Source organism: Eulemur rufifrons, chromosome 7 (genome assembly GCF_041146395.1).
Source record: "Eulemur rufifrons isolate Redbay chromosome 7, OSU_ERuf_1, whole genome shotgun sequence".
Classification (NCBI taxonomy): Eukaryota; Metazoa; Chordata; class Mammalia; order Primates; family Lemuridae; genus Eulemur; species Eulemur rufifrons.
Window position 1 is genome coordinate 280,834,586 of NC_090989.1, and position 27,739 is coordinate 280,862,324.

At 42.8% G+C, this 27,739-nt stretch overlaps 1 protein-coding gene across 4 annotated transcripts in view; it reads left to right on the forward strand.

The window, feature by feature from the left end:
- Window positions 1-27,739, forward strand: part of GPR107 (G protein-coupled receptor 107) — a 66,397-nt gene that overhangs the window by 27,720 nt on the left and 10,938 nt on the right. Inside the window, exons 11-16 of one of the 4 annotated variants that reach the window (XM_069476949.1) lie at window positions 666-739; window positions 1,144-1,261; window positions 2,364-2,494; window positions 5,528-5,571; window positions 7,653-7,703; window positions 8,593-8,679. In XM_069476949.1, the coding sequence (XP_069333050.1) occupies window positions 666-739; window positions 1,144-1,261; window positions 2,364-2,494; window positions 5,528-5,571; window positions 7,653-7,703; window positions 8,593-8,679 (505 nt within the window). Of the gene's footprint in view, window positions 1-665; window positions 740-1,143; window positions 1,262-2,363; window positions 2,495-5,527; window positions 5,572-7,652; window positions 7,704-8,592; window positions 8,680-16,419; window positions 16,573-27,739 lie in introns of all 4 variants that reach the window. The other 3 variants (XM_069476950.1, XM_069476948.1, XM_069476951.1) reach the window with 3 other exon arrangements.

The following is a 27,739-nucleotide window of genomic DNA, read 5'->3' on the forward strand; positions in this document are numbered from 1 at the left end:
GGGTCTAAGTTAAAAGGTGCTTTCTGGAGCCATATAATGAGTGATAGAGTCCTTGAGTCACTTTAATATCTAGATAGCCATTTGGATAGAATGAAAGATGTATAAATTGACGTCAGCTTTGTGAGTTCTGCCAGGAGGCATTTTGGATGCTCTACTGAAACTTGCCACTTAAGTTAAAATGCATTGGTGGCTTTAAGTAGCTCTAAATTTACAGATTTTTTTAAAGAAAAAATAGTTGAAGCTGGGTGATTCCACATAGATTTTTTTTTTTTTTTTTACCAACTGATTGACTTATTTATTTATGTGCGCAGCAGTAGTATGAAAGATAAAGTTCTTGGCCAGGATACTGACGAGAGTTGTGGTATTTGAACCTTGGAGGTTTTTAAGAAAAGAATAGACTGCCATTGGCAAAGTGAATCACTTCCTTCAAGAGAGAGACCTGGGCTGGGTGTTAGTGACATTAAAATTTTGTGTCGAGTTTCTTAAGCTACCTGGTATTTGTTAGTGCACTCACATGCTTAATTGTGAATTGGGAAGTAAGGCATTAGGCAGTGGAGGGGGAGGACATCCCCTCTCCTGAGGTCCTCCGAGGTCATTTCATGTTTCACTGTGCTCTAAGACATGTTGTACATCAACCTTTCTGAAATGCAGTTATTTGATTTCAGATCGACTACCACTACATCTCCTCCCAGGGCTTTCCTATTGAAGGTTGGGCTGTTGTGTACTACATAACTCACCTGTAAGTATGCAGGTACATGTGAAATACTCGTACCGTGAATGACATACAAGAGAAGTGGGGCTAGGCAGCATCCTGCCCCAAATTGACTGGCCCTGCCCCCCTGTGTCAGGCCGTCTGGGCCCTTGCCATACTAAAGGTGTGTGGTGCACAGGTGGCTGTCCAGACTTGAGAATTTGGGCTCGTTGGCTTGCTTCTGCCTCTCTGCGGCCATTAGCTGTTCAGGTAGCAGGTACAGAGCTAACTGTGTGCCCTGAAAGGAGTTTTGCTCCCATATGATGTATTTCCTGAATTTGGCTGCCTGTCTTTTACAAGAAGCATGTGAACTCATAGAGTGAGCTGTACAGTGTAACTGGCAGAGTGAGTCTAATGAGACCCACTGGTGTTTATTCATTGTTCTCTTCCAGTTTGAAAGGAGCACTACTGTTCATTACTATCGCACTCATTGGCACTGGCTGGGCTTTCATTAAACACATCCTTTCTGATAAAGACAAAAAGATCTTCATGATTGTCATCCCACTCCAGGTAAAGGAACCCTAATCCTGCTTGTCACTTCCTCTCTGGGCACTTGGCAGGGCTCAGCTCTATGCCTCTGTGGGAGGGGGGAGTTACCTCTCCCAGAAACCCCAGCCTCTGCCATTGGGGGTTGAAGACTGGTATTCTCTTTCTGAATTCCGACAGACCTAGACTTCAGGTTGTTGGACTGGGAGACATTTGACCACTAGTATCTTTTAAACTGGCCTGTGGATCCTTCAACTTTGAATAGAGAGCTGCTGAAAAGTTACAGAGACATAATACTGCTTTCTCTTCTGCATCCCTTTGTCCTATAACAAAACAGTGCTCTTAGTGAGGAAGCTCAGATACAGAGTGTCTGATAACACAGTCCCATTATCTGGCATGTAGAAGAGTTATTGGAGGAGTTGGGCCTAAGGAGTGTGGGCATCATGGCTAAATGGCATATAAAGTGCCACCTGTCCAGCACCTGAGTGACTGCTGGGGGTCAGGGTGCCCAAAAGGCAAAGTGTCCTGATTATCTATTGTTATGTAAAAAAAATCACCCCAAAACTTAGTGACTTAGCACAACAATAACATTAATTTTTTCTCTCAGTTTCTGTGGCCAGGAATTCGGGAGTGGCTTAACTGAGTAGGTCTGGCTTGAGGTCTCATGTGGGTATAGTTAGACAGCGGCTGGGAGCACCGTGAAGTCTTCACTTGTGTCTGTCCCCTGGGCTGGGAACAGCTGGGGTTCCTGGGGTGTCTTTCTGCTTCTGCATGGTCTCTCTAGCATGGCATTTTCAGATAGCTAGTCTTCTTACAAGCTCAGGGCTCCACAGGTCCCCAGAGAGAGCTGGGCAGAAGCTGTATCTACCTTGGAAATCACCTGGCATCACTTCCTCCTTACCGTGTTAGAGCAGTCACAAGCCTGCCCAGGTTCAAGGGGACAGCACAGAGACTCCGCTTCTTAATAGCAAAGTGGTAAAGTTCTGGAAGAGCACACGGGACTGGAGATAATGATGTGGCCACAGGTTGGGGGTCTATAGGCCCATGTACACCCCACACTGGGGCTGCTGTCGTCGTGACAATCCACCCATGCTTAGGGGCCTCAGGAACATCTTATGTCTCGCAGGTTCTGGCAAACGTGGCCTACATCATCATAGAGTCCACTGAGGAGGGCACGACCGAGTATGGCTTATGGAAGGACTCGCTGTTTCTAGTTGACCTACTGTGCTGTGGAGCCATCCTCTTCCCAGTGGTGTGGTAAGTAACCCACGGGGTGGGCGTTTGCATGATGTGACAGCTTGGCTGCCAAGCCCGACAGCTGAACTGGCCATTCCCAAATTGATCTGAATCATACAGGATATGTGTTTGAAAGTAGAACTTCCTGGGTCCCAGACTGACCTTCATCAGTCCTAGGGGCAGGCCCCTGTGTCTTTATCAAGTTACCCAGGGGATTCTGGTAGAGCTAGTCTGGCACCATGGGCTGGTCATGTAGCATAGTTCTTTTTTTGAGGCAGGGGTAGGGGGAGCAACTACTTTTTAATGTCTTTTATAAATATACTGGAGGAGATTCAGGCAATGCTGCCAGCGTGGGACACAGTCCTGGGCCAGAAGCCTGTACACTCCTTTGCGGCTGGTCCTGTGATGGCAGAACCTTTCATCTTGTCTTCATTGTTTACTATGACCCCTGTGTTATCTTCAAAATAAAGACACCATTTTTTCCCTCGTATGACTTTTGTTGTCAAATTACCACTGCCGGATGCACCTTCTTTCTGAGCTGGGGTTTGCCTTTCTTGACTGTGGTCATCACCATGTCACCCACACCAGCAGCAGGAAGTCTGTTCAGTCATCCTTTGGTCCCCTTCACAGAGATGATATACAGATTTTTAGCTCCTGTGTTGTCAGCACAATTGATCACGGCTCCTACTGGAAGAACCAGGGAAATCTGGAATTTCGCACCAGAAGACTCATCATGTCCTCACTTTTACATCTTGAATGCCGAAAACGGACAGAGCCATTTAGCACAGTTCTAAGACAACAGAGAAGAGTTAGGAAACGAGAACTTAGTAGCAACATAAAATGGCAGCCTGAATTTGGTGGAGGGAGAGTTGGAGAAATCCCATAAGTAGCCATTTCTTGCCAAGTTACATGGAAATGAGGAGGGACGTTAACAAAACTAGTGATAGTTCTCAGCACGTAAACATTTTCAGTATCTTCAGAACAGTTTGCTCCATTCCTGGAAATGGAAGTTTAGATGCATAGATTGTGTTTGATTACGTGGAAAGAAGTGTAGGTGCCCAGTCAGTGGTTGATGAGAAAGAATATCCTTGTTAAATCACATGCAAAGTGATGGACCTTCTCGGTTCAGTAAGAACCTAGTAGAGGAAAGAAGGCTAGCAAGAATAAAACACTTGGTTCACCTTTATCTATGATCTAGTAGTTCCTTGGCTATTTGAATGTAATTGATTCTTTTGAAATGAAATTTAAAAAAATAGATTTGCCTGCCTTCTATTAGAAGTGAGATGCTTCATATTGCAATGCCCCATGCAGTAAATTCATATGTTTTAGGCTCCTGGAGTTTGTCCGTTACTCTGATTATTTAGAACATGGTGCCAGTGGGGCGTAATCCTCATTCCAGCCAGTTAGGTTCACTCTTCACCCTAATTCCATGAGACTTCACACATGGTCTGCGTCAGTTCAGCAGACGGCTACCAGCATAGAAGAGGAAATACTGAAGCATCTTTTTAATCACCACAACCTTCTGCCATCCTGTCCGGGAATAAGTAACTTGGGCATCTGTAACATGGGGTGGCCAGCATCATCTCCAGATAGAAGAGAGCATCTTATTGGGGAACAGAGGTGGAGACCCTATTCTAACATACACCACTGTTAGAACAGTCAAATATAAGGAACCCAGATGAGCTACAGAGGTACAAGTGGCCCTTTCCTGCCACTTGTTAGTTATAGCTCTAATGAATAGATGTCAAATGGCAAGAGTCCTTAAGGTAAAGTCCTGAAAATTACTGTAAAATGGAAAAAAGATCAATAAGTATTAGAGAAGTGATTTAAGAAATGGCATCAATAATATTTTTAAATATTCCTGTTCAGCTAGCATTGGTTCAAGGCCAGCTCTGTGCTGGTTAACTTCCCAGTGCTGCTCCATTCAGTTCTCAAACAGCCCACTCTCACAGGTGGGCAAACTGAGGCTTTAGGAGACGTGATTTCTTTGCCAACAAGAGTGACAGTGTCAGACCCTGGCTCCCTTCCCTGGCGCAGTCCTGTCTGCCTGCACCCTGCTCACCCCTTAGGGCAGTTTCTCCATTTGTTGCTTTGGACTATGCCTAGAGCTCTGATCTACAGCTTCTTTTTTTTTTTTTTTTTTTTTGAGACAGAGTCTTACTCTGTTGCTGGGCTAGGGTGCCATGGCGTCAGCCTAGCTCACAGCAACCTCAAACTCCTGGGCTCAAGCGATCCTACTGCCTCAGCCTCTCAAGTAGCTGGGACTACAGGCATGCACCACCATGCCCAGCTAATTGGTTCTATATATTTTTAGTTGTCCAGCTAATTTCTTTCTATTTTTTTAGTTGAGATGGGGGTCTCACTCTTGCTCAGGCTGGTCTCAAACTCCTGAGCTCAAGCGATCCGCCTTCCTCGGCTTCCCAGAGTGCTAGGATTACAGGCGTGAGCCACCGCGTCCGGCCTACAGCTTCTTTAATAGTGTTGTTGTTCCCCTGCCTGAACTGTCACGATGGTAGTTAATTACTGGCGCATCATAGCCAAAAAAAAGACTCCCTGGAGGCTGGCATTTTTCAGTGGAGTTATAAATCTCCACTCAATGAAATGAGCTTGCAGGAAGCCTTGTGTTCCCAGGTCCTGGACCTAGACTTTAGAAGTTGACCCGTGACTTTCTTGTAGGGTCGGTTCTCTCCCCATGGCAGGTGAGCTCAGAGATGCTTCATTGTCTTAGGACTGTTGGGTGGGGGGATGGTTGTGGGGATGAGAAGCTCAGTAGAGGGTGGGAGTGTAAAAGTGTGTTCTCTCCTCACAATCTAGCGGCTGCAGGCTTACATGTTCGCCAGCAGAGGGCGTCTTTACCTCTCAGCCTTGAGCACCATACATGGCCGAGTGTTGATTATCCCAGATCCCTTTTTTAGGGACAGTGCTCTAAAATTATCTAGTCCAACCTTTCAGTTTATAATTGAGGAATTCAAGGCCTCAAGTTACTAGTGCTGGAAATAGAGAGGAACGCAAATTTGTCAGCTAACCTTTTGTTCTCCAAATGTTTATTTTTAGGTCAATCAGACATTTGCAAGAAGCGTCAGCAACAGATGGAAAAGGCAAGTTCCCTCGTGCTCTTTTTGTGCTGCTCAGCTTTCCCTGAGCCCACATTCGGGGCATTGCTGAGAGGTGGAGGCAGGCCTGTTGAGTCTCAAGGTCCCATCTTCCTGGGGGACAGGCTGGGGGAGTCCTGGGGGCCCACTTTGTAAGAGCAGCGGGGACTGTTGGGTGGAAAAGCAGATGTTGAACACTTCAGAGACTGGGGGTGTAAGGCTTGGGGGTAGCTGCTGCTTGTTGAAATGATGATTCATTTCATTTCCACCCGTGATTGTGATTTTCACCTTCTCAAAACTGAGTCAGAAAGAAAATCTTGTCTTAGAAGGCCCAGATGACACTTTACTGTGCGAACAGGAGGTATAATGGATTGGAGATGGCTGTGTGTAAAGCAGCCCTTCCTGCTGACTTAACACACTTTCAAAATAGATGTGTCGGTATTAATTTAAAATGAGTCTCTGATGCCAGAAAGAACCTTTAAAACTATTTGATATTTAAATAGTCCTGCCATTATAACCCTTTTGTATCTCCTTGATTTTGCAACCATTCCTCCTAAGTCAGAAAAAAGCTACAAAGAAAATGTTTTGTATGTTTCTGGGCCTATTTGAATAATGTCTACCACAGGCTGCCATGGCTCCAATGGGAATTTCAGACGGCAGTGCTCTGTGGAAGGCTGGAGCTGCCTTTGGATCCGTGAAATCACACACCTAATGCTGACATTAACATTCTTTAAGGCAGATTATTTATTACCAATAATAAAAAGAAATAGGTTTTTTTGGTTAATAAAGTTTTGTTGCCGACCTTTTTTCTGATTATAAAGATAATATGGATTTATCTTTAGAAATTTGGAAAGCATTATAGTGGTTACAAATCTTATTTCACAAAGTTGGTATATAACTAATATCCCATCATTTCTTTAAATTGAATTAAACATGACCTCAGGGCTTCACCCAGGGTCAGGTAAGATCCTGGGTTCTTATTTAGAGCACAGTATTCTGGAAGATCTCTTTAGTTTTGGCCCATAATATTTACGTCATGATTCTTGCTGTCTCGATTCACGCAACTCCTGCTGCTGGGTGGCCTGTGTGTGTGGGTCTTGTGCAGGCTGGGAGCCCCGGCCAGGCTCCCTAGGCCTACCCAGCTTCTTGAGTGTGGCCGGTGCCTGCTTTTGTCTTCTTTCTCGTCCTGGGAGATAGCCCTTCTCTCTTCTCCTCTCATTTTTTCCCCTCAAAGGCACTGAATTCCTTTCTTTTCCCTCTGGAATACCCCTGTGATAAATTCTTCTCAGTGAGTTTAAGCTGGAATGTTGTCTGCGAAAGCCTCTGCTTTTAGCCTGGCTACATAGCCTTTCCTGGAGGCCCTCCTGCCTTCTTGGAATGGGGTAAAGGAAACACAAAAAACAAAGTATCAATTAAAATTTTACTAAAGCATCCTGCCACAAACACAAAAACCCAAGGTAAAAAAGTAAAAATCTACCTCCTGAAAATAATTAGAGATATTCTTGTCTTTTCCCCCCACTTCTATCCATGTTATATTAAAAGGTGGTTTTATTATTTTTGTAACTTAGTGAATAGGTTTTTTTCTTATGTTAATATAATGCAATGAGACCTTTTAACTTTTTGGTCTTATACCCTTCAGTATTTCCAAGTTAGTTTTCCTGGCTATTTGGCTGAAAATGTTAAAAAATCCCAAGGGCAGTGTTTTCCAGGTGCTAAAGTTTATCTGCATTTTTCTTCTTGGCTCCGCCCTGCCGCCTGTGTGAACTCTCTGGCCCGCCCTTCCTGCTCCCTTCCTCCTTCGTCCCTCTGACCCTGCTGCCTCTTCATCTTCTTGTCTTGTGTTTGCGGGCTGGGGGTGCCGCGGTGACTAACTGTCTCAGTGACCACTGACTCCACCCAAGGTTGGTCCTTAGCTGAGGATCTTAGTAAAGTGCTCTGCCTGGGACAGATGGCACAGCAGGTGAGGCCCAAGATGGGGTCAGCATTGCCTTCCAGCATGTGAAGTAAAGAGAAACTGTACAGAACCGGGATAGATGCTTTTGTCCTGGCCTGGGGCACATTAGGTAGTTGCTCATTTTTTCCACCAGGTGACAGCATGGGACCTCTTCTGAGAATGAATGTAAAAGGAAATCACATAGGCAAACCAGGGCTTATATCCCCTGTTCTCAGGATGACGTGTGTTAAGGAATCACCCATTTCTCATCAGCAAATGTCATAAACTCTTTGAAGCGGGGACAGAGTAGATTAGAAGGGGAGTATCTTCTCAATTCACGTTCTTTTCTCTGAATTGATTTTGGTTTGGGCCATGGGGTACTTTTGAGCATTACTGAATGGTTATGCCTGTGACACTCCCAGAGTGAGGGCAGGCATGTGTCCACAGCTGAAGTCCCCCCTGCAGAGAAGTCTCAGGAGTAGCACTGTGTGCTGGCAGGCCGGTCTGGGGTGTGGCTGCAGTGTGGCCCAGCCAGGAAAGGTGGAATGAGCATACTGCCAGCCAGTGGCTCCGGGATCAGTGGACCCATTGACCCGCTGTGCTCCTCAGTTCACCCCTCCTGAGATCTGGCTCGTCCTAGAGGCCCTGAGAGCATGAAGACCAGGAGCAATAACGTCTCCAGTTGGATTTGGAAGCATTTTGCTGGATAGTTTCTGACATTCTGATTCCTGTTCTTAGCTTCCTTATTCCACTGACTCATTGCATGGTCTTGACAGTAACCTGAGCTTAAGAATCTCAGTTTAGGTGCAGTCCAGGCTGAGTTATTGCAAGTGAGCAAAATGCTGTTTGTTGTTCTTCCTGCATTTGGGTTGAATATAGCTTTCAGCGGGTATTTGTTTGGACTTTATTTACTTTTTTTATTGGACAGGGTCTCACTTTGTTGCCCGGGCATGAGTACAGTAGCACTGTCATAACTCACTGCACCCTCAGACTCCTGGGCTCAAGTGATCCTCCTGCCTCAGCCTCCTGACTAGCTGGGACTATAGGTGTGCACTGCCACACCTGGCTAATTTTTCTATTTTTTGTAGAGACAGAGTCTCACTATGTTGCTCAGGCTGGTCTGGAACTCCTGACCTCAAATGATCTTCCCACTTTGGCCTTCCAAAGTGGTGGAATTACAGGCGTGAGCCACCGCACTGGCCTTGTTTACTTCTTTGTCTCTGGATTCCTTTTGACTGAACCTGAGGGTAGTATAAAACATTAAGGTTGAAGCTGCTGACTATCCTTAGACCATGTCTTTGTCTCTTGTATCACGTGCTATGGCTTCTCTCAGGTCCTCTGTCATTTAGATTCACTGCTGCACTGCATCCCTGAGAGGGAGCTTCATTGCGTCTTGGACAGGCACACCTAGCTCCGTTCCACGGTGTTTCTCCTGCCAAGATTTACTGGCTGTTCCTGCCCTTGAGCTTGCTTCCCTGTTTCCCCTCCTTTCTGTCATTACCATATAGGACTGGCTTGGAGATATACACCATAAATTTAATTAATAGTCTCTGCTTCTGATCATCCTTTTTTTGGCCTTGTGTTTCAGAGGAAAAGTCAGAAGAAGTATTCTGAAGAATCTTAGCTTTTATGGAGCTTCAGAAACATTTAAACAAATGACAGTTGGCTAGTTGCAGAGTTTACGGAGGAGTGGCTTCATTCTTAGCTGCTGCCATGTTCTAAAAGGAGCTGTAGCCATGAGAGGTGTTGTTAGGGCAGCAGTTCTCAAGGGGGTCCTCAGGGTCAAACCTATTTTTATAATCATACGTTATTAGCCTTTTTACTGTTGACGTTTGCCCTGATGGTGCAAAAGCAATGGTGGGTAAAACTGCTGGCACCTTCACATGATTCAGGGCTATGGCACTGAACTCTACTAATAGCCATTGCATTCTGCACTGCCACCTACTTACAGGGGGTGAAAAAGCCTTGTTTCACTTAAGAATGGACTTGATGAAGTGATAAAAACTGTTAATGTTATTAAATTTCAGCCCTTGCATCCATATCTTGTAATATTCTTTGTGACAAAATGGGAAGTATGCATAAAGTCCTTGAAGTATGATTGTCATGGTCTTGAGGAAAAAGCCTGTGTGCGATTATCTGAGTTGCAAGCTAAACTAGCCACTTTTCTCATGGAACACCATTTTTATTTGAAAGAATCACTGACTGTTATGGTTACTCAGACTTGGGTTTTTGGCAGACATTTTCTTTTCTTTTTTGTTTCTTTTTCTTTTTTTTTGGAGACAGAGTCTTGCTCTTTTGCCCTGGCTAGAGTGCTGTGGTGTCAGCCTAGCTCACCTCAAACACCTCAACCTCAAACTCCTGGGCTTAAGCGATCCTCTGCCTTAGCCTCCTGAGTAGCTGGGACTACAGGCATGTGCCACCATGCCTGGCTAATTTTTTTCTATATATATTTTTAGCTGTCCAGATCATTTCTTTCTATTTTTAGTAGAGATAGGGTCTCGCTCTTGCCCAGGCTGGTCTCGAACTCCTGACCTTGAGCAATCCTCCCGCCTTGGCCTCCCAGAGTGCTAGGATTATAGGCGTGAGCCACTGCACCCAGCCTTGCAGATATTTTCTTGAAAATGAATGAAATGACATTATACTTTAAGAAAAATAACTGACAGTATTTGTTGCCAGTGATAAAATTTGTGCCTTCAAGTGAAAATTAGAATTTAGGAAAACGTATCCACCACTATAAGCATGATAGTTTCCCAGTTCTTATAAGACATCTGATGTAAGCAGAGATGTGATATTAACAATGTGCTTTTTTTAATTTTATAATAAAATATTTGGCAGAGCTGCATAACTCACTGAAAAATATCTTCCGCCAGACCAATGCATGATGTTCCACAGTCATGCATGGGTAAAAGAGCCATTCTGAGTGCAGGATGGAGCAGTGGAATTTAATGTAACAGAGAGTGAAAAGTTCACTGATGCGGTTTCAGATTCCCCCACCTCACTAATGTTTAGAAGCCACCACTTGTCAACTTTTAATGTAAAATCAGACTATTCAGTTATCTAAAAAGGCCTACGTCCACCTGTGCGTGGCCTTATTTTCTTCACGTACTTCAACCAAAATGCTCCCTCACAGCAGACTGGATGCCGAAGCAAACGCGAGCACCCAGCCGCATTGTATTAGGCTGGGCATTAAAGAGAGTTACAAAGGTGGAAAATAATTCTATTATTATTAACTTTTTGGAAGAGGTTTTTTTTTTTTTAACAAAAAATGTTATTTATATTAACGTATAATGGGTTTGTTTTAAATGGATTATTAAATATTTTTGAAATTTCTGTTTCATTTTCTTTTTTTTTTTTTTTTTGAGACAGAGTCTCACTCTGTTGCCCAGGCTAGAGTGAGTGCCGTGGCGTCAGCCTAGCTCACAGCAACCTCAAACTCCTGGGCTCAAGCGATCCTCCTGTCTCAGCCTCCCGAGTAGCTGGGACTACAGGCATGCACCACCATGCCCGGCTAATTTTTTCTATATATATTTTTAGCTGTCCATATAATTTCTTTCTATTTTTAGAGGTGGGGTATTTCATTTTCTAGTATGATAAATAAACATAGACGTTACCACATAAACAAAAACTCTTTGGGGTCTTCAGTCATTTTTAAAAGTATAAAGGGATCGTGAGACCGAAAGATTAAGAACCGTCATATTAAAGATGAGGTCCCTTAAATGTCTTATGGTCATGGCGACCATGAACGTGAGTGAAAGTCTTCCTAGTTCTTTTCTTCCTTCCTATTGAGCTTATTTCAGACTTACTTGATCAGATGCTTGTGGTTATTTAAGATGCCCATTAGCTCAGGGCAACAAAAGAACATGTTTTATTTGGGTACGTCCGCATGAAAAGACCTAATGAAAAACCTATTGGAGAGAGAACAAGAGAAATAATCATTGTGTGCATCCTGGTTGCAACTCATGTTTATATAGTCCTTTTTTTTCATTCTTGCTTTCCTTAGACTGGTGGTTCTTATCGCTTCTGGGGGTGCTAGATCTATTTGAGAACTTAGAGTATAACCCTCCCCATGTATATATGAAGTTTTTCGTGCAATTTCATGGGATTTGTGGACCCCAGGTTTAATAACCCCTTTTTTAGATAAATTTAAATCATCTTGTTACTCTTGTACAGTGATTTGGATGGAAACACACCAGCATAATTATGATGTGAGATTCCCAGGAGAGATCGGAGAGAATACAGAATGCATTGAACTCTGCAGCAAGTTTCCGCTTGCTTTTTCTTTCCTACCCCTTCCTCTGGAGTGCACCTCAAAGAGCATTTCTGCTCTGGTATTTTTTTTCTTTTCTTTTTCTTAATATTGTGGTAAAGTATACATAACATAAAAGTTACCATTTTAGCCATTTTTAAGTGTACAGTGCAGTGGTAATAAGTACATTTGTGTTGTTTTGCAACCATCACCACCATCTATCTCCAGAATTTTTTATCTTCCCAAACTGAAATTCTGTCCCCATTAAATACTAACTCTCCATTTCCACCTCCCCCCAGCCCCTGGCAACCACCATTCTGCTTTCTTTCTCTATGAATTTTACTACTCTAGGGACCTCAAGTAAGTGGAATCATGCAATGTTTGTCTTTTTGACTGGCTTATTTCATGCAGCATGATGTCCTCAAGGTTCATCCATGTTGTAGCCTATGTCAGAGTTTCCTTTGTTTTTAAGGCTCAGTAATATTCCATTGTATGTGTGTACCACACTTGTTTATCCATTCGTGTGTCAGTGGACACTGGGTTGCTTCCACCTTTTGGTTATTGTGAATAGTGCTGCTATGAACGTTGGTGTACAAATATTTGTTCAAGTCTCTACTTGCGGTTCTTTTGAGTAGATGCCCAGAAGTGCAGTTGCTGCATCACAGGGTAATTCTACCTTTAATTTTTTGAGAAACTGCCATAATGTTTCCTACAGTGGCTGCCCCATTTTACATTCCTGCCAGCAGTGCACATGGATTTCATTTTATCCACATCCTCACCAATACTTGTTATTTTCTGGTTTTGGGGTGGTGTGGGATTTGTTTTTTTGTTTGTTTGTTTGTTTTCACAATATCCTAAGGGATATGGAGTGGTATTTCATTTTGGTTTTGATTTGCATTTCCCTAATGATTAGCCATGTTAAGCATCTTTTTATGTGCTTATTGGCCATTTGTATATCTTCTGTGGAAAAATGTCAATTCAAGTTCTTTGCCCATTTTTTAATTGGATTTTCTGTTGTTGCTACACAGGGGTCTTCTTGCTTGCCTAGATAGTTCCCTACTTTAAGAAGCTGTTAAGAATTTACCTGGGATCCTACGGGGCAGCCTACTCCCTTTGCACAGATGTAATGCAGAGATGAATGTGCAGGGACTTGCTACTCTGGAAAACTACCTGGCATGAAAAGATTTGCCCTTGTCTACGTATTGTAGAGGAATTTCAGTGGTGGATACTTCAGAAATAAGCCATTGGCTGCTTTTGGGTATTGTATGATATTGTCATCTAACTTTTTACTAAATAAAAATATAATCTCTTTTTGAGAAAAGGAGGAAGCAGAAATTCTGTCTTATAATTTTTCATTATAATATTCTGGTGTTGGCCAACTATGGCCCATGGACCAAATCCCACCCCCACCTGTTTTCATAAATGAAGTTTTTTTCTAATGCAGCCATGGCCATTTGTATACACACTGCCCATAGCTGCTTTCACTACTTGGCAGAGTTGAGTAATTGGGACAGAGATTGTCCAGCCCACACAGGCAAACATTTGCTGTCCAGCCCTTTACAGAAAAAGTTCTAGACATTTGAGGGAAACCATTTGTAAAGCCATATACGTAATAGAGGGATAATGATTACTGGGTCCTTATTCTATACTCAAGCACTTTAAAAACTGTAAAGCTTACGTAGATATAAGATATTACTGCTTTTAAGTACTAACAGAACTTCAGCTTTGCTCCAGAGCTATGTTTAAGCTTTTACCTAACCTGCCCCTCTGATGGGAATCTGCACTTGCCTCTAACAAGCTGGCTTTACGATTGATTACCCTAAATTCATCAGCAGAGCTTTGGACTGTAAATTCCCCCCCAGGAGGTTTATAATCCTTCCCTTCCCTGACTCCTCTGATCCAGGTCCCGGTGCAGTTACAGGTTGGGTATGAAATGCTGAGGACCAGAAGTTTTAGATTTCGGATTTTTTCAGATTTTGGAATATTTGCATTATACTTAACTGGTTCAGCATCCCTAATCCAAAAATCCAAAATCCTCCAATGTGCATTTTCTTTGAGCATCATGTTGGTGTTCAAAAAGTTTCAGATTTTGAAGCATTTTGGATGAAGGATACTCAGCCTACATAGGTTTGTCTAACTTTTGTTTTTGCTTTCCGAGCAGAAACTAAGGTAGCCCTAAAGCCACTGATGCTATTGGCAGGGGGGATTATTATAAGGCTAAACTTGGAGACTCCAGCTCAGAAGCCTCCAGAGCAAGGAGGAGGTCAGGAGAAAGAGGCAAACCCCCGACTGCACAGTTTGCTGTGATTTTGCCTCCCTAGAATGTGGGGACGGCTCTAGAACTGGGTGCCACCTGGTCAACAGTGGGTGTTAGATTTCCCGTAGCACTGCAGCGTGCTGTCCACTTTTTTGCTACTGGGGACGGTCTGTTGGGACCCCACCCTCTGGAGCAGGGTTTCATGATGTAGGAGAAAAGAGGCAGAAGAAATAAGATTTCCTTGATCGGGTTGAAAATTGTCATCTTTTTTTCCCTATGGATACATTTGTCATTCCACTCCAGTCCCAAAAGTCTGAAGCTACACCTCCAGAGCATTGGCAACTGTCTTCCCTACAGACAAATGGCGGGCTGGCAGTCAGAGGACACTTGCTATTCATGCACTACGATGGGAGTACTTACAAAGCTCCCTCTTGTGTTGCATGAGATAAAGTGGTACCTCTACAACCCTCAGATGTTTCTGCCCTGTACTCAGGACCACCTCACTTAAGGGGGCGACCTTCTAATTCAGATGGGTTTTGTGTGGCATCCATGAATGCATTACACAGGGATTTGTGGGTGCCAAAAACTCTAGGTGAGATTTTGTGCATGCATTTACCTGGGCAGAGGGTTAGTGGCTTTTATTATAGCAAATTTTCAGAAGAGTTTGTGAAACTAGAAAGATTTAAAGCCACTGCTAAATAAACAGTTTTGAAGAGAGAATGAGAGAAAGTATGTGTGTGCATTTTTTATTTGGCTGGTTTAATACCGTGGTTTTAAATTTTTTAATCACCAAAAGCCTCCTTTCATTATTTTCCCTCAACAGATCACCCAGAATTCATGTAATCTCATCAACCTAATGAAGGCTTCCAATCAGCATTATAAAATAATCAATTAACCAGAGATACTACCTTGAATTAATATAAGCTACAAACCAAAGCAAAGAGGCTTCTCCTCTCACCAGGCTGAGAAGCAGCCTTGTCATGGGCACATTGCCATTTTTGTTGTTAGAATTCTAATATATTAATGCTTTAGGGGGCCCACAGCCACCCAGAAGACCTGGTTAGTGATCCGTGGTGGCGTGCCTTCCCTGGGCCTGTCTGGGCTTGGTTCTCCTGCCCAGTAGTGTTGGCATCCCTTTGGTTTCTGTGTGTCTTCAGACAACTGCCGAAACCAAATCTCAATTGATTACTGCAGTATTTGGGGAAGGTCAGATTCTCTTCCTCAGAAGATTTTGCCAGCTGTTAACCAGCCTTTGTCATCAAGCATTGGGAAGTCCGATCTTCGTCCTGGCCTAGGTCACTGCCCACTGTGACGGTGCAGTGGACAGCTGGGGGTGGGGCAGAGGTGACAGGCGCCATGTCTGGCTGATGTAGCTTACAGCGTTGCTGCTGCAGACTGCAGCAGGCAGAGAGGAGGAGGGGCTGACAGGAGCAGAGTCTGAGATTGGCGTGCCCTTCTCACACCCCTCATCTCATTGTGGTTTTAGAATGGGAGAGGAGGGAATGGAAGCTGGGAACTGAACAGACTTGACACAGAAGTCTTTTACGGAGCTGGTCTTTCCTGGTGTCATGTGGTCTCAAGTTCTGCTCTCATGGGCCATTTTTGCTTCTTTGATTTATCATGCAAAATACAGTTTTGCTTGTGATAAGATACATAGCCCTTAACTGTTGAATTTGGTGACTTTTAATGTCTTTTGGGTCATTGCTACCAAAATATATTGGTGGTGTATTTTGAATCATTTTTCGCACGACCCTTAACCGTTTGATCAAAGAAGTTCATTTTCTGCATAGTTCTTGACCACTCTGCCTTTCCCATGCTTGTGCCTTGTGAACTGAAATAAAATCTTTAGGCTCCCCCGCACTGGCTGACTGAAGGGGCCCCCTCTTGGCCAAGAGATACCCTAAAACTGAATTACTAGCCTTGAGAAGGGAGGTCAGACATGCCTCATCATGCCCCCCTCCCTTCTTGGAGATATCCTTTGTAACTCATTAACAGGCCTAAGGCTACACAGGACAAAGCTACAGGTCCTTGCTATACATAACAAATCCCTGAGTCTGAGTATAAATCCGGTGGCTTGTCTCTGATTAACAGACTTCCTTATCTTAACTTAAAATATACCAAGCCTTTAGACAAAGCTTCATTTCTTTAACCAATTATAAATCAAAGAGTCTTTAAGCCCACCTATAACCAACCTATAAGCCCCCACTTTGAGATGTCCCACCTTTTTGAGCCAAACCAATGTATGCCTTCCATGTATTGATTTACGAGTTGATGTGTAATTCCTGTCTCCCTGAAATGTATAAAACCGAACTGTAACCCAGCCATAGCAAGTCCACTTGCTCAAGGCTTCTTGGGCGTGACTCTGGGCCATAGTCCTCAAATTTGGGTCAGAATAAACCTGTTTAAATTATTTTACAGAGCTTGGCTTCTTTTCCGTTGACAAGACTGTCGCACAGCGTGAGGCTCAGAGAAGACTCAGAACTCCCCGAAGGAGTAGCCCGAACTCGGCACCAGATACCTACATGGCCCGTTTGGGCCCCCCGACTCCGAGCTTCTCCTTGGGTGGAACTGGTAAGTCCTCCTGAGCTCAGGCCGTCCCGTTCTTGGTTGATGGTCCTGGTTTATTCTGAGCTGTTGGTTCTTTTCCTAGGAATTTGTTGTTTGGGATCCTAATTTTGATTTGGAGGTACATTCTAAAGTGTCTCCTCCATTGTCTCTTCCTCCTAAAATTAATCTCAGTTGGCTTTTCTGCGAATTTGCGAAAGAGGAAACTGAGCTGTCTTGTTTGTAGATAAATGAGAGCCTGAGTTCTCAGCTCTAAAGAGAAAGGGCATTTTATTCCTCCCAGCTGAAAGGCACCCCTGGGTGACGGGGGACCTCAGGGGGAGTTGCCTGGGGTGATTGCCCACAGCTTGAGGGGCCCTATAGGGAACCCCCCATCAAAATTAATTAATAGCAGGCTTGTCTAGGAAACACATTTAAGAGCTGACCACTCAGCATTTTGAGCCCTCTCAGAGGTAGTAGACCCCCGAAGAGAGAAACTGAGACAGGTAAAGTGCGGGAGCGGCTCAGTGGTGAAACTTTACTGTGCAGCCCCAACCCATAATCAGCACACTCTGCCCGACCCTAAACCCTAGACTACAGTTCAGTTGCTTCTTTTAAAGAAAAATAGGAAAAAAATCTTGTAAAAATGAGGAAAGACAAGGAGAACAACCCCCTTTGGGCACCCCAGTTGGTGTATGGCACCTCTAGCTGCACGTATTTATGTAAATGAAAAGGTTCAAAGACCTGCCGGGTTTTCTAGGACTTCAGCCGGTTATGGCCAATTCTTTTTTTTTTTGAGACAGTCTTGCTCTGTCACCTGGGCTAGAGTGCTGTTGGCGTAAGCCTAGTTCACAGCAACCTCGAAATCCTGGGCTCAGGGGATCCTCCTGCCTCCTAAGTAGCTGGGACTACAGGCGTGCACCACCACACCCAGCTAATTTTTTCTGTTTTTAGTAGACCAGCCTCTTGCTCAGACTGGTCTCAGACTCCCAGCCTCATGTGATCCTCCCACCTCAGCCTCCCAGAGTGCTAGGATTATAGGCGTGAGCCATCGTGCCCAGCCTATGGCCAATTCCTGTGTACAAGATTTTACTGAAGGGTAAATTACATCAAGGAAATTCAGAGCTCAGTTGATGGACCTGCCACTATAGAGTTAAAATGTCTCTCAAGCGCTCTCTCTTTCTTTTCTGGCTATTCTAAACCTACTAACTTTTTCTACTGATGGTGAGATAAAGTCATTGTTTATAATACCTCCAATTGAAAGGCTACCTGGAAATCTTACAGCCAATTCTAGCTAAAATGTAAACACTGAAAATTCATTTTAAACCGGGGGTGGGGGTGGGGTTGGGGGGGTTGGTAAAAGAGGTGTTTTTTTTTTTTTTTTTAAATCCAACTGCCATAAAAACTGCTTTACCCGAAACTTTGATCCTCAGATGTAATTAGGTTACCTATCAGGGCAACTAAAGTTTAGCCACCTGAACAAGTTCCGATTTTGTCAGAAGAAATTTGGATCCAGTATCTTTTACAAACTGGTGAGTTTGTATTACTGTCTCATGGCTAGAATTCTGAGGTAAAATCTATTGAAACTTTGTGTATGCATGAATGTTTATGTTTAGATATGTTTTGTGTTTGTCTCTAAAATATATGTTTGTGTGCCTGCGTGGTTCTGGACTGGCTTATAAAAGAATGCTCATAAATTAATTAAACCCAAATGAATTTTCTAGTTTACTTGAATTTAGTAATATTTGATAAATAAGCTGGGTTATTAAAAATATTGGTGAAGTAGAAATAAAAATGTTGTCAACATACATTTTTTGCCTGGGTTTTACTGGACATTTTTATGTTTCTTAAGGTATCCAGGTAAACAGGTTCTGTCTAGCCAAGAATTAAAAAAAAGTGTCAGGGCTTGACACAGAGGTTGTAAAATTATAAACCTAGCCAAAGACAAAATGATCTGTGTTTGTATAATTTTTAATAAGTAAGGTAAGTTTAATATTGTTGGTCTAATGATAATAGCTAAATCTTCTTGAGTTATCAACAAAAATGCCTATTTTTAACTTTAAGGTTCTTTTTTTTTTTTTTTTTTTTTTTTTTTTTGTTGAGACAGAGTCTCACTTTGTTGCCCAGGCTAGAGTGAGTGCCGTGGCGTCAGCTTAGCTCACAGCAACCTCAGACTCCTCGGCTTAAGCGATCCTACTGCCTCAGCCTCCTGAGTAGCTGGGACTACAGGCATGCGCCACTATGCCCGGCTAATTTTTTTTTTTTTTTTTAATATAGATTTTTAGTTGTCCATATAATGTCTTTCTATTTTTTAGTAGAGACGGGGTCTCGCTCAGGCTGGTCTCGAACTCCTGACCTTGAGCAATCCACCCGCCTCGGCCTCCCAGAGTGCTAGGATTACAGGCGTAAGCCACTGCGCCCGGCCTTAAGGTTCTTAATTAGGTAAAAATGTAGACATGCCTAAATGAAAAATGTGTCAACAAATTAGAATAAATAAAACACCAAATAAATAGAACATAAAAACAGAAACTTATGGTCAAAAGTTTATAAAAATATTTTGGTTTTGGTCTTTTAATCCTAGCTGCAGATACAGTTTCTTCCACTAATTTCAGTGTCTGAAAAGGTTCACATAAGACGTGTTTCTGACTCACTCTTTCTGTCATCTGATAGTAACAGTACTTTTAGGGATTCAAAGCTATCCTAAAAATTGTGGTTATAAGAACTTAAATTTAAAATCTTTAGTTTTCCCTTGGTCTTGTCCACTCTTGATTTGCTAACCGATTATGTGTACGTTTTGTTGCTATAACAAAGTTTTTACCTAGGAAAAAAATCCTTAATTGTTAAATTATATATATTAATTTATTTTAAGATTAAAAAAAAGATTGTTAAATCCAAAGAGAATCTCAAAACAGTCTTACTCTTTGGAAATAGTACATGTACTCAGGTTTACACCCAAGTTGGAAAACGTTTTGAGACTAATTTAGATGGTTTTTAAAACAGCTTAATCTTGATCCTCATATAAGAAAAACATGTTACAACTTTGTGTCATTATTTGAGGTGCTAAGGATTGGTGTTAAAGGTTTTTCTTTTTTTTCAGTCTAAAGTCAAGTGATATGTTGATGGGGCTTAAAAAACTACCCTAAAATAAAGGCCTCAAAAACAAAAGTTCTTTGACTTTCCCTTGTCTTTCTACCTTTTGGTCCCATACTTGCCTAAAGCTAGCCATAGAAATCAAAATCCCTCTTCCCCAAGACAGGTCATAAAAGCCAGAACGCCTTTTTTCATAAAACCTAAAATTATTCTATGTAAACTCGTGCCATAAAGTAATGATCTGACCTACTTTGTTTTACTGTAAAACCCCTACTCCGGAAAGAGCCTGGCCCACACCTAAAAGAAAACAATACACACTCAGAGAGGCCAAACACAATCTGGATAAAAAGGCCTTACTTGGTTCCCCACTCAGCCTGTTAGCAGGAGATCACACCCTTTTTGTCCAGTCATATTTCTACACAGCTGTCTATACCTTGTTGACCCTAAGCATAAAAATGGACAATTTCCCTTATATTTTTTAGTGTTCATTCTAAAGACGCCCATATATAAGTTTGTAATTTTTTTCCTCCTATTAATCTGCCTCATATCAATAAATTTTCAACAAATCTTTATGCAAACAGTGGGCTTTGCTCCATTCCCCACAGTTTGGCTAAACTGTGGGAGGCCAGGGACACTTTGATCCCTATAGTGTCCGTAGATTTTGTTTTGAAATGTAGTGTTTTATTATTTTTTTGTTTTTTATTTTTTTTTTTGAGACAGAATCTCACTCTGTTGCCTGGACTAGAGTGCCATGGTGTCAGCCTAGCTCATAGCAACCTCAAACTCCTGGGCTGAAGCGATCTTCCTGCCTCAGCCTCCGAGTAGCTGGGACTACAGGCATGCGCCACCATGCCCGGCTAATTTTTTCTATTTTTAATAGAGATGGGGTCTCACTGTTGCTCAGGCTAGTCTCAAACTCCTGAGCTCAAGCAATCCTCCTGCCTTGGCCTCCCAGAGTGCTAGAAATGTGGTGTTTTAAAAGGATCTAGGCTGGGTGTGGTGCCTCACGCCTGTAATCCTAGCACTCTGGGAGGCCGAGGTGGGTGTATCGTTTGAGCTCAGGAGTTCGAGACCAGCCTGAGTAAGAGCGAGACTTCCGTCTCCACTAAAAAAATAGAAATTAGCTGGACAACTAAAAATATATAGAAAAAGTTAGCCAGGCATGGTGGCACATGCCTGTAGTCCCAGCTACTCAGGAGGCTGAGGCAGTAGGATTGCTTGAGCCCAGGAGTTTGAGGTTGCTGTGAGCTAGGCTGACGCCATGGCATTCACTCTAGCCTGGGCAACAACAGAGTGAGACTCTGGCTCAAAAATAAATAAATAAATAAATAAAAGGATCTAATTAGTTAACACCTTTAAACAGGATATATTCGGAAATATCTGTTATATTTATAAAACTTAAAAATGATGTTACATTGTTTAAACTAACAAGTCTCACTAAAATACATGTTTGTTTTTCTTGATAAGATTTATAAGTTTAAAAATAATTAAAACTATATTTTGATCCCTGGTCTGTGTTATATATCTAATTTACACGGTGTAAAAATGGTTAACAAAAGAATAACTTAAAATGATACCTAGAATCTAAGTAAACTGTTAAGATAAATAGGTAAATTAGATAAATATAAATGAGATAAACACAAATAAAATTTTCATATAATTTAAAATCTTAAAGTCATGTTAAGAGAATGATCCTAAAATGTCATTTATAAGATAAAATACTAAAACATTATTAAACGTAAGTTTAAGTTTACATACCTTGATATCTTATTTTTATATTTAAGAGTACTAATAAAATTAGAGGCTGATAACAGGTCAAGGTTAATTTCTTAGGTTTCTCCTTCCTAGGTTTCTCCAAGAGTTGACATTATGACTAATATATGTAATTAAAACTACTAAATAAAAGAAAAACAATTCAATATAAAATAAAATGTTTTAATAAAGATTATAAGACAAATTGTTTTTGTTAAAGATAATTTTGTCTAATTTATAGGTTTTAAAGACTTTTAAATTAAATAAATGAGTAAAATTAGATATAAAAGTTAAAAATAAAGATTATAAAAGGTTTATAAAAAAATCTTACGGTAAAATTGATTAAATAGATTTGTTTATAAGATTTTATTAAAATTAGCTTTTCCATGATACACTAATACAAAGGAAAAGTTTGGTTTTCTCTTTCTTTTTTTTTTTGTTTTTTTTTTGTTTTGTCTTTGAAACAAAAATTTTCATGAGATTTCTAAAATTCTAATATGCCTTGATAATGTATTAATAATAATTATATATGTTAAATTATTGTATGACACAAAAATAACCAAATCTCCTTTGCATCTTTAGTCATGACTAAGATTTTGTCATCTACAATATTATTTGCCTTTCATGTGATTAATAGAAATAACAAGATTTTTGTTCACGTTTTGAATAAACTACAAAAAAGTGGGGAGAGAGACAAATTCAGTTTGTCTTATTAATTTGTATTTCAGTTTGTCTATAGTAGGTCTTATAGATTGTTTGAAAAACTAGGTCTCTTTCTATCAAAAAATGAGATTTTTGGCCGGGCGCGGTGGCTCACGCCTGTAATCCTAGCACTCTGGGAGGCCGAGGCGAGTGGATCGCTCAAGGTCAGGAGTTCGAGACCAGCCAGAGCAAGAGCGAGACCCCGTCTCTACTAAAAATAGAAAGAAATTATATGGACAACTAAAATATATATATACAAAAAATTAGCCGGGCATGGTGGCACATGCCTGTAGTCCCAGCTACTTGGGAGGCTGAGACAGTAGGATCGCTTAAGCCCAGGAGTTTGAGGTTGCTGTGAGCTAGACTGACGCCACGGCACTCACTCTAGCCCGGGCAACAGAGTGAGACTCTGTCTCAAAAAAAAAAAAAAATGAGATTTTTAATTTTAAAAATCTTTTAATTATCAGTTTGACTAAATAAATGAGTAATTTTATAGTAACCTGTGATCCTGTTTCATGACAGACAGTTCGTGATTTCCTACTTCTTAAGTTTTCACTAAATTTTTTTTTTGTCCTAAAATAACTGGTTATTTAAGAAAAGAAAAATAAAAAACTAAAATATTTTTTATGACTTTTTATTTAAAACGTTACTGATTCTCTTACTTTGGTTTCCAGAGTCATGACAAGTTTTAAGTAAATAATAAGTTTGCCTGCTATCTCCAAGATTTAAAACTATTAAATCTCACCGGGCCCAACCTGTTATTCACTGCCAACCACAAACATCCTGCCTCCAGGCCCAGGGATTATCACGAAAGTGGGTGGGGCATGTGAGAGACTATAAGGGCCAATTCGGAGGACTTAATTTAGACCCTCCAGAGTAAGAATGGACACAAAGCCTAAACAAATACTAAATGAGAGACTTTACCTTTCTGGGCCACGTGGTCAAACATCCATCCCCATTATAAAAAATTTCCTGCTTCCCATAGACTTAGAGCTTCCTGAATAGAATTATTCTCAGTTGTGGGGTTTATATAAAAAAAAATAATAAGAAATTTATCAGCCACCTTAAGACAAATTACTAGAGACTAAAATATTGTGACACAACAAAAGTCTCTAAATTCCTTAGCTTAAATGGTTAACAATACTTACTTTTACTACAAGTCTACAACTAAACCCAAAAATATAGTAACTCACCACTTATAGATAAATTAATTTTTATAGCCTTGCCTTTAACATTTTGGTCTTTACCCTTTCGTTGCCTAAAGGGTTTCAAGGGTTATGAGCACCTGTCCACCTACAGTCCCACCTGGCCAAACATTTAATTGACTGTAAGCCTTTTGACTCTTCAGTCCTCTTGGCCACAAGGGCCTAGATGGACTCAGGACAGGTAGCCACACCACCCCGACAACAGATCAGACAAAATAAGAATTTGGCCATCGTTGCTGCCTCTGGCAGATCTTGGCTAAAAGGGAGGAATTGTGAGCTAAAATAAAATCTTAAGGCTCCCCGACACTGGCTGACTGAATGGACCCCTTCTTGGCCAAGGAATACCCTAAAACTGAGTTACTAGCCATGAGTAGAGAGGTCAGATATGGCTCATCATGGCCCTCTCCCTTCTTGGAGATACCCTTTGTAACTCATTAATAGGCATAAGGCTATATAGGACAAAGCTACAGGTCCTTAAATATAACAAATCGCTTGAGTTTGGCTATAAATCCGATGGCTTGTCTCTGATTTACAGACTTCCTTATCTTAAAACATTCTAAGCCTTTAGACAAAGCTTCATTTCTTTAACCAATTATAAATCAAGGAGTCTTTAAACCCACCTATAACCAACCTATAAGCCCCCACTTTGAGATGTCCCACCTTTTTGAGCCAAACCAATGTATGCCTTCCATGTATTGATTTATGAGTTTATGTGTAATTCCTGTCTCCCTGAAATGTATAAAACCGAACTGTGACCCAACCACAGCAAGTCCACTTGCTCAAGGCTTCTTGGGTGTGGCTCTGGGCCATAGTCCTCAAATTTGGGTCAGAATAAACCTGTTTAAATTATTTTACAGTTTGGCTTCTTTTCTGTTGACATCCTGATACCATCTGTGAGATGGGTTAGTGGGACCTTTTCTTAGTGGAGGCCAGAAGACACCCCATGAGCTTTAACCCCTCCCCAAAACCAGTGTGGTCCTGGGTTAGCGTGTGGCCTGCGAGAGAAAAGCCATGCAGCCAGTCTTTTTGGCCCATGTGTGACCACAAATGGAGGAGGCCCCCCTGTCCTCCATGCAGAGTGAGCTGGAGCCCAGCGCTTAAGCAGATTGTGGAAACATTGAGATTCAGAATGAGTCAGAGGGACTCTCATGCTATCCAGGCTTTGCCGTCATCTTTAGTTCTTTAATTTTTCTGTTGGACTCAAAATTCCCCTGAAGCACAGCAGAGAGGAAGCAGGAATAAAGGATGATGGGTAGGTGGAGATGTTTTTAAGCCTTAAGGCTTTCCTTAACATCCAGGGAAGTATTGTTTTGGAAATTTTTCACCCTTTAAGAGGCTGCCGTGGGCCTTTGCTTCTGTGTATCCTGTAAATCATACAGTATTAACTCCTTAGAATGGATGGCTGACAGCTCCTGGGCATTGCCCGGCAATTTGAATCATGATTGCTTCTCCCTGAACTGCCAGTGAATTGTAAAGTTATGAATTGCCTTTATCTTAGTGCAAAGCGTAGGTGTTAAGAGCTTGGTCCTTGGAGGGAGGTGGACTTGGGTTTGAGTATTGGCACGACTTTGGTAATTTGCTAAACTTCTCCAGGCCTGAGTACTTCACCAGACTGCTTCCCTCAGGGAGGTTATTGTGAGATGAAGCACGGGCGGTGCCCAGCCTAATGCCTGGCACATGGTGATCACTCAGTCAATGGTGGCAGCTAATGCTATTGTTTTGTCATTGTCACAGTTTCAGGATCATCCAGGGAAGTCAGCTAGGGGTGAGGAGGGGGAGATCTGTCTCTTTGCTGGCCTGCGTAGTTCCTCTGTGACACAGACAGGGCAGGTGACCATCTAGGGGAGGACCAGTGCCTCCTACAGAGCATGCGCTTTGGCTCTTTTGCTCCTGTGGCACCTCTTGCCTCAGTGGGTGCTTGTTCCATTCCTGTCAGTAAGTACTTGCCAAAATCAAGAGTCACGGTCATTTTCCTCAGCGTGAGTGGAAGGAAGAGGAAAGCACGGGAGGTCAGTCTTTTAGGATCTCCTGGAGCAAGTGGGCACGATACCCTCTCCTCCTCCACTCCCCTGCAGGTGTTTCAAAATCATCATAGCCAGGCCAGATTCTGTAAGAATTGGGGGGCAGCCTGGGCATCTGTGCTTAAATAAAGCTCTCCAGGTGATTCTGGTGCTCACCTTGATGAGGAGCCATTGCCATGAAGAACTTCTGACCCACCGTAAAGAATTTCTCCAGATGCAGAGACTGATGCCAGGAGAAGGAAGCAGGCCAGGCCAGGCACGCTGAGTCATGATGGTACAGGATGGAGTTGCGCGTCTCTTGCCTCCTTCCTGGGCGTTTGTCCTCTCTCCAGGCTCGTTCTTTCCCCATATTTGCTGCTCCTTGTGGTGGGGTCAGGAGTAGCCCAGCCTGGGGGAGCCTACGCCCCGGAGTCCAGTGAGCAGCGAGCTGTCACCCTTATTTACTCTGGAGAAATCTTTGGAAGCAAAGCAAAGGGAGGCCTGGAGTCCAGGCTGTGACCTGCTGCCTTGCCGCTCCTTGCATAACGCGAGTGAGGTTTCGCCTCCTAGAGCTGGTTCAGCCCTGCTCAGCATCCTTACTCATCGTGTGCATATGGCAGCGCTGCTTCCAGGAGCCAGGGCTCTGGCAGTCCCAGGTCCCCATTTGCTCCAGTTTTACTCATTGGATTCCTGCCAGATGTGGCAGCTGCTGTGACACAGTATATGCCTCATTTGGCATTGGGCTAATCGTATATAATACTAATACTGTAACTCCAGATACTCGACTGCTGACTGTGAGCTGTTTGCTTTCTGTGCACTGTCTCATTCATCCTCCAACAACCCTAAGGGTTGGTATTCCTGCCTTAAGATATGAAGAAACTGAGGCTCAGAGAGTTTAGGTGACTCCTCTGAGGTCACAGAGCCAGTAAGCAGCAGAGTTGGAATTTGAGCCCAGGATGTCCAGATACGCAGGGCCTGTGCTCTTAACCACTCTGCTCTCCTGTTTGCTTTCCACTAAGTAAGCTCACTCCCTGCCCTTGCTGGCTCGGCTGTAACTGGAACACCAGTCACACCAGAGTGGGACTCGGGAGCCTGCCCCGCCAGCAGCAGTCTCGTCAACGAATGTCTGACGTGTGACTGGAAATGACGTCATCGTGCCTGGTGGGTTTTGGAAATAACCATAAGCTGTGTTTATTGTGGCTACGTTTCTCAGAGACAGCACTGGTTGTTCCCAAGATCTGTTCATCAACCCTAGCATGTGTCCTGGTGGCCTGGCATCTGTGACGTGGTGATGTTTCTTCATCAGTGCCCGGATGTGGGGCGTACAGGCTCATTCATGGAGCGATTCTTCGCCTGCCTCTCTGCAGGAGGGAGCCTGGAGGTTGTGACCGTGGCACAGGATGCCAGGGAGATGCCGGCCTGCCTGCCGCTCCCTGCTCTCAGCCCCCACACTCGTTCCTTACCCCTCTACCTGCAGTCCCTTCACTCCTCCACCTTGTGTCCTTCCCTGTGAAAGGGAGGGACCGTCGGACTTGGCACTCCTTCTGGGATCCTCAACTTTATTGCCTTGTGCGTCCTCCTCCCCAGCCAGCCCCCCGGGGCAGTCAGCCTGTTCACATCCGAGCCTCAATTGCTCCACACAGATAGAGAGATCTCCTTGCCTTCTAGAGGGAACTCCACACATTCAAGTTCTTTGACCTCAGTTGGGCTCTCACTCCTATTTCTCTCCATGTTTTCTCCACAGAGAGATTGTTCTAAAATGTAGATATGATCATGGCTTTATCCTGCTTAAAACCCTTTGCAGGATGGTCCGAAGATAGAACACTTAATACTTCTTGAATGTGAACACTCAATACTTGGCTTCTTGAATCAATTGATGGTTCACAGTCAGTTACAGATTGAACTCCTTGTTCTCCTCTTTCTTTCTCACCTTCTCACTTGACTAGTCTAAAAAAAAAAAAAAAAAAAACCACTTAGAGGCTGCCTGGAGCCCCTCAAAACCGACAAGGAGAACAAGCTCATGGTCTTCTGCGTCTTAATTTTTGGCTTTGCTCTTAGCCAGGGCCATTTCCTAGCCTATTCGTGGTGTAGTCACGGGGTTGCAGCACGGAGCCACCTTTCCCTTCCTGATCCATGAAGCTGTCTGGCCTCTGAGCCTTTGCACCTGCTGTTCCCAAGCATTCTCTCCACTTGGATTCTCTGACTCCGCCTCACTCTTGAGCTCTGTCCAGGCCCTTTGGAAAATTCTCTCGCCCTTCCCCCAGTCTGGTTGGGAGCCCAGGCTTATCCCTGTCATGGCACTTGGAAATCCAGGAATAAAAACATGACACTTCTCTGTCTGGCTGATGCTTCTCAGTGAAGCAAGGTAGGAGTTTCATTTGTCAGGACTTACTTCAGCAAGCAAAATTTAGAAGAAAGTTTTAAAGCATTTTTATAATTATTGGT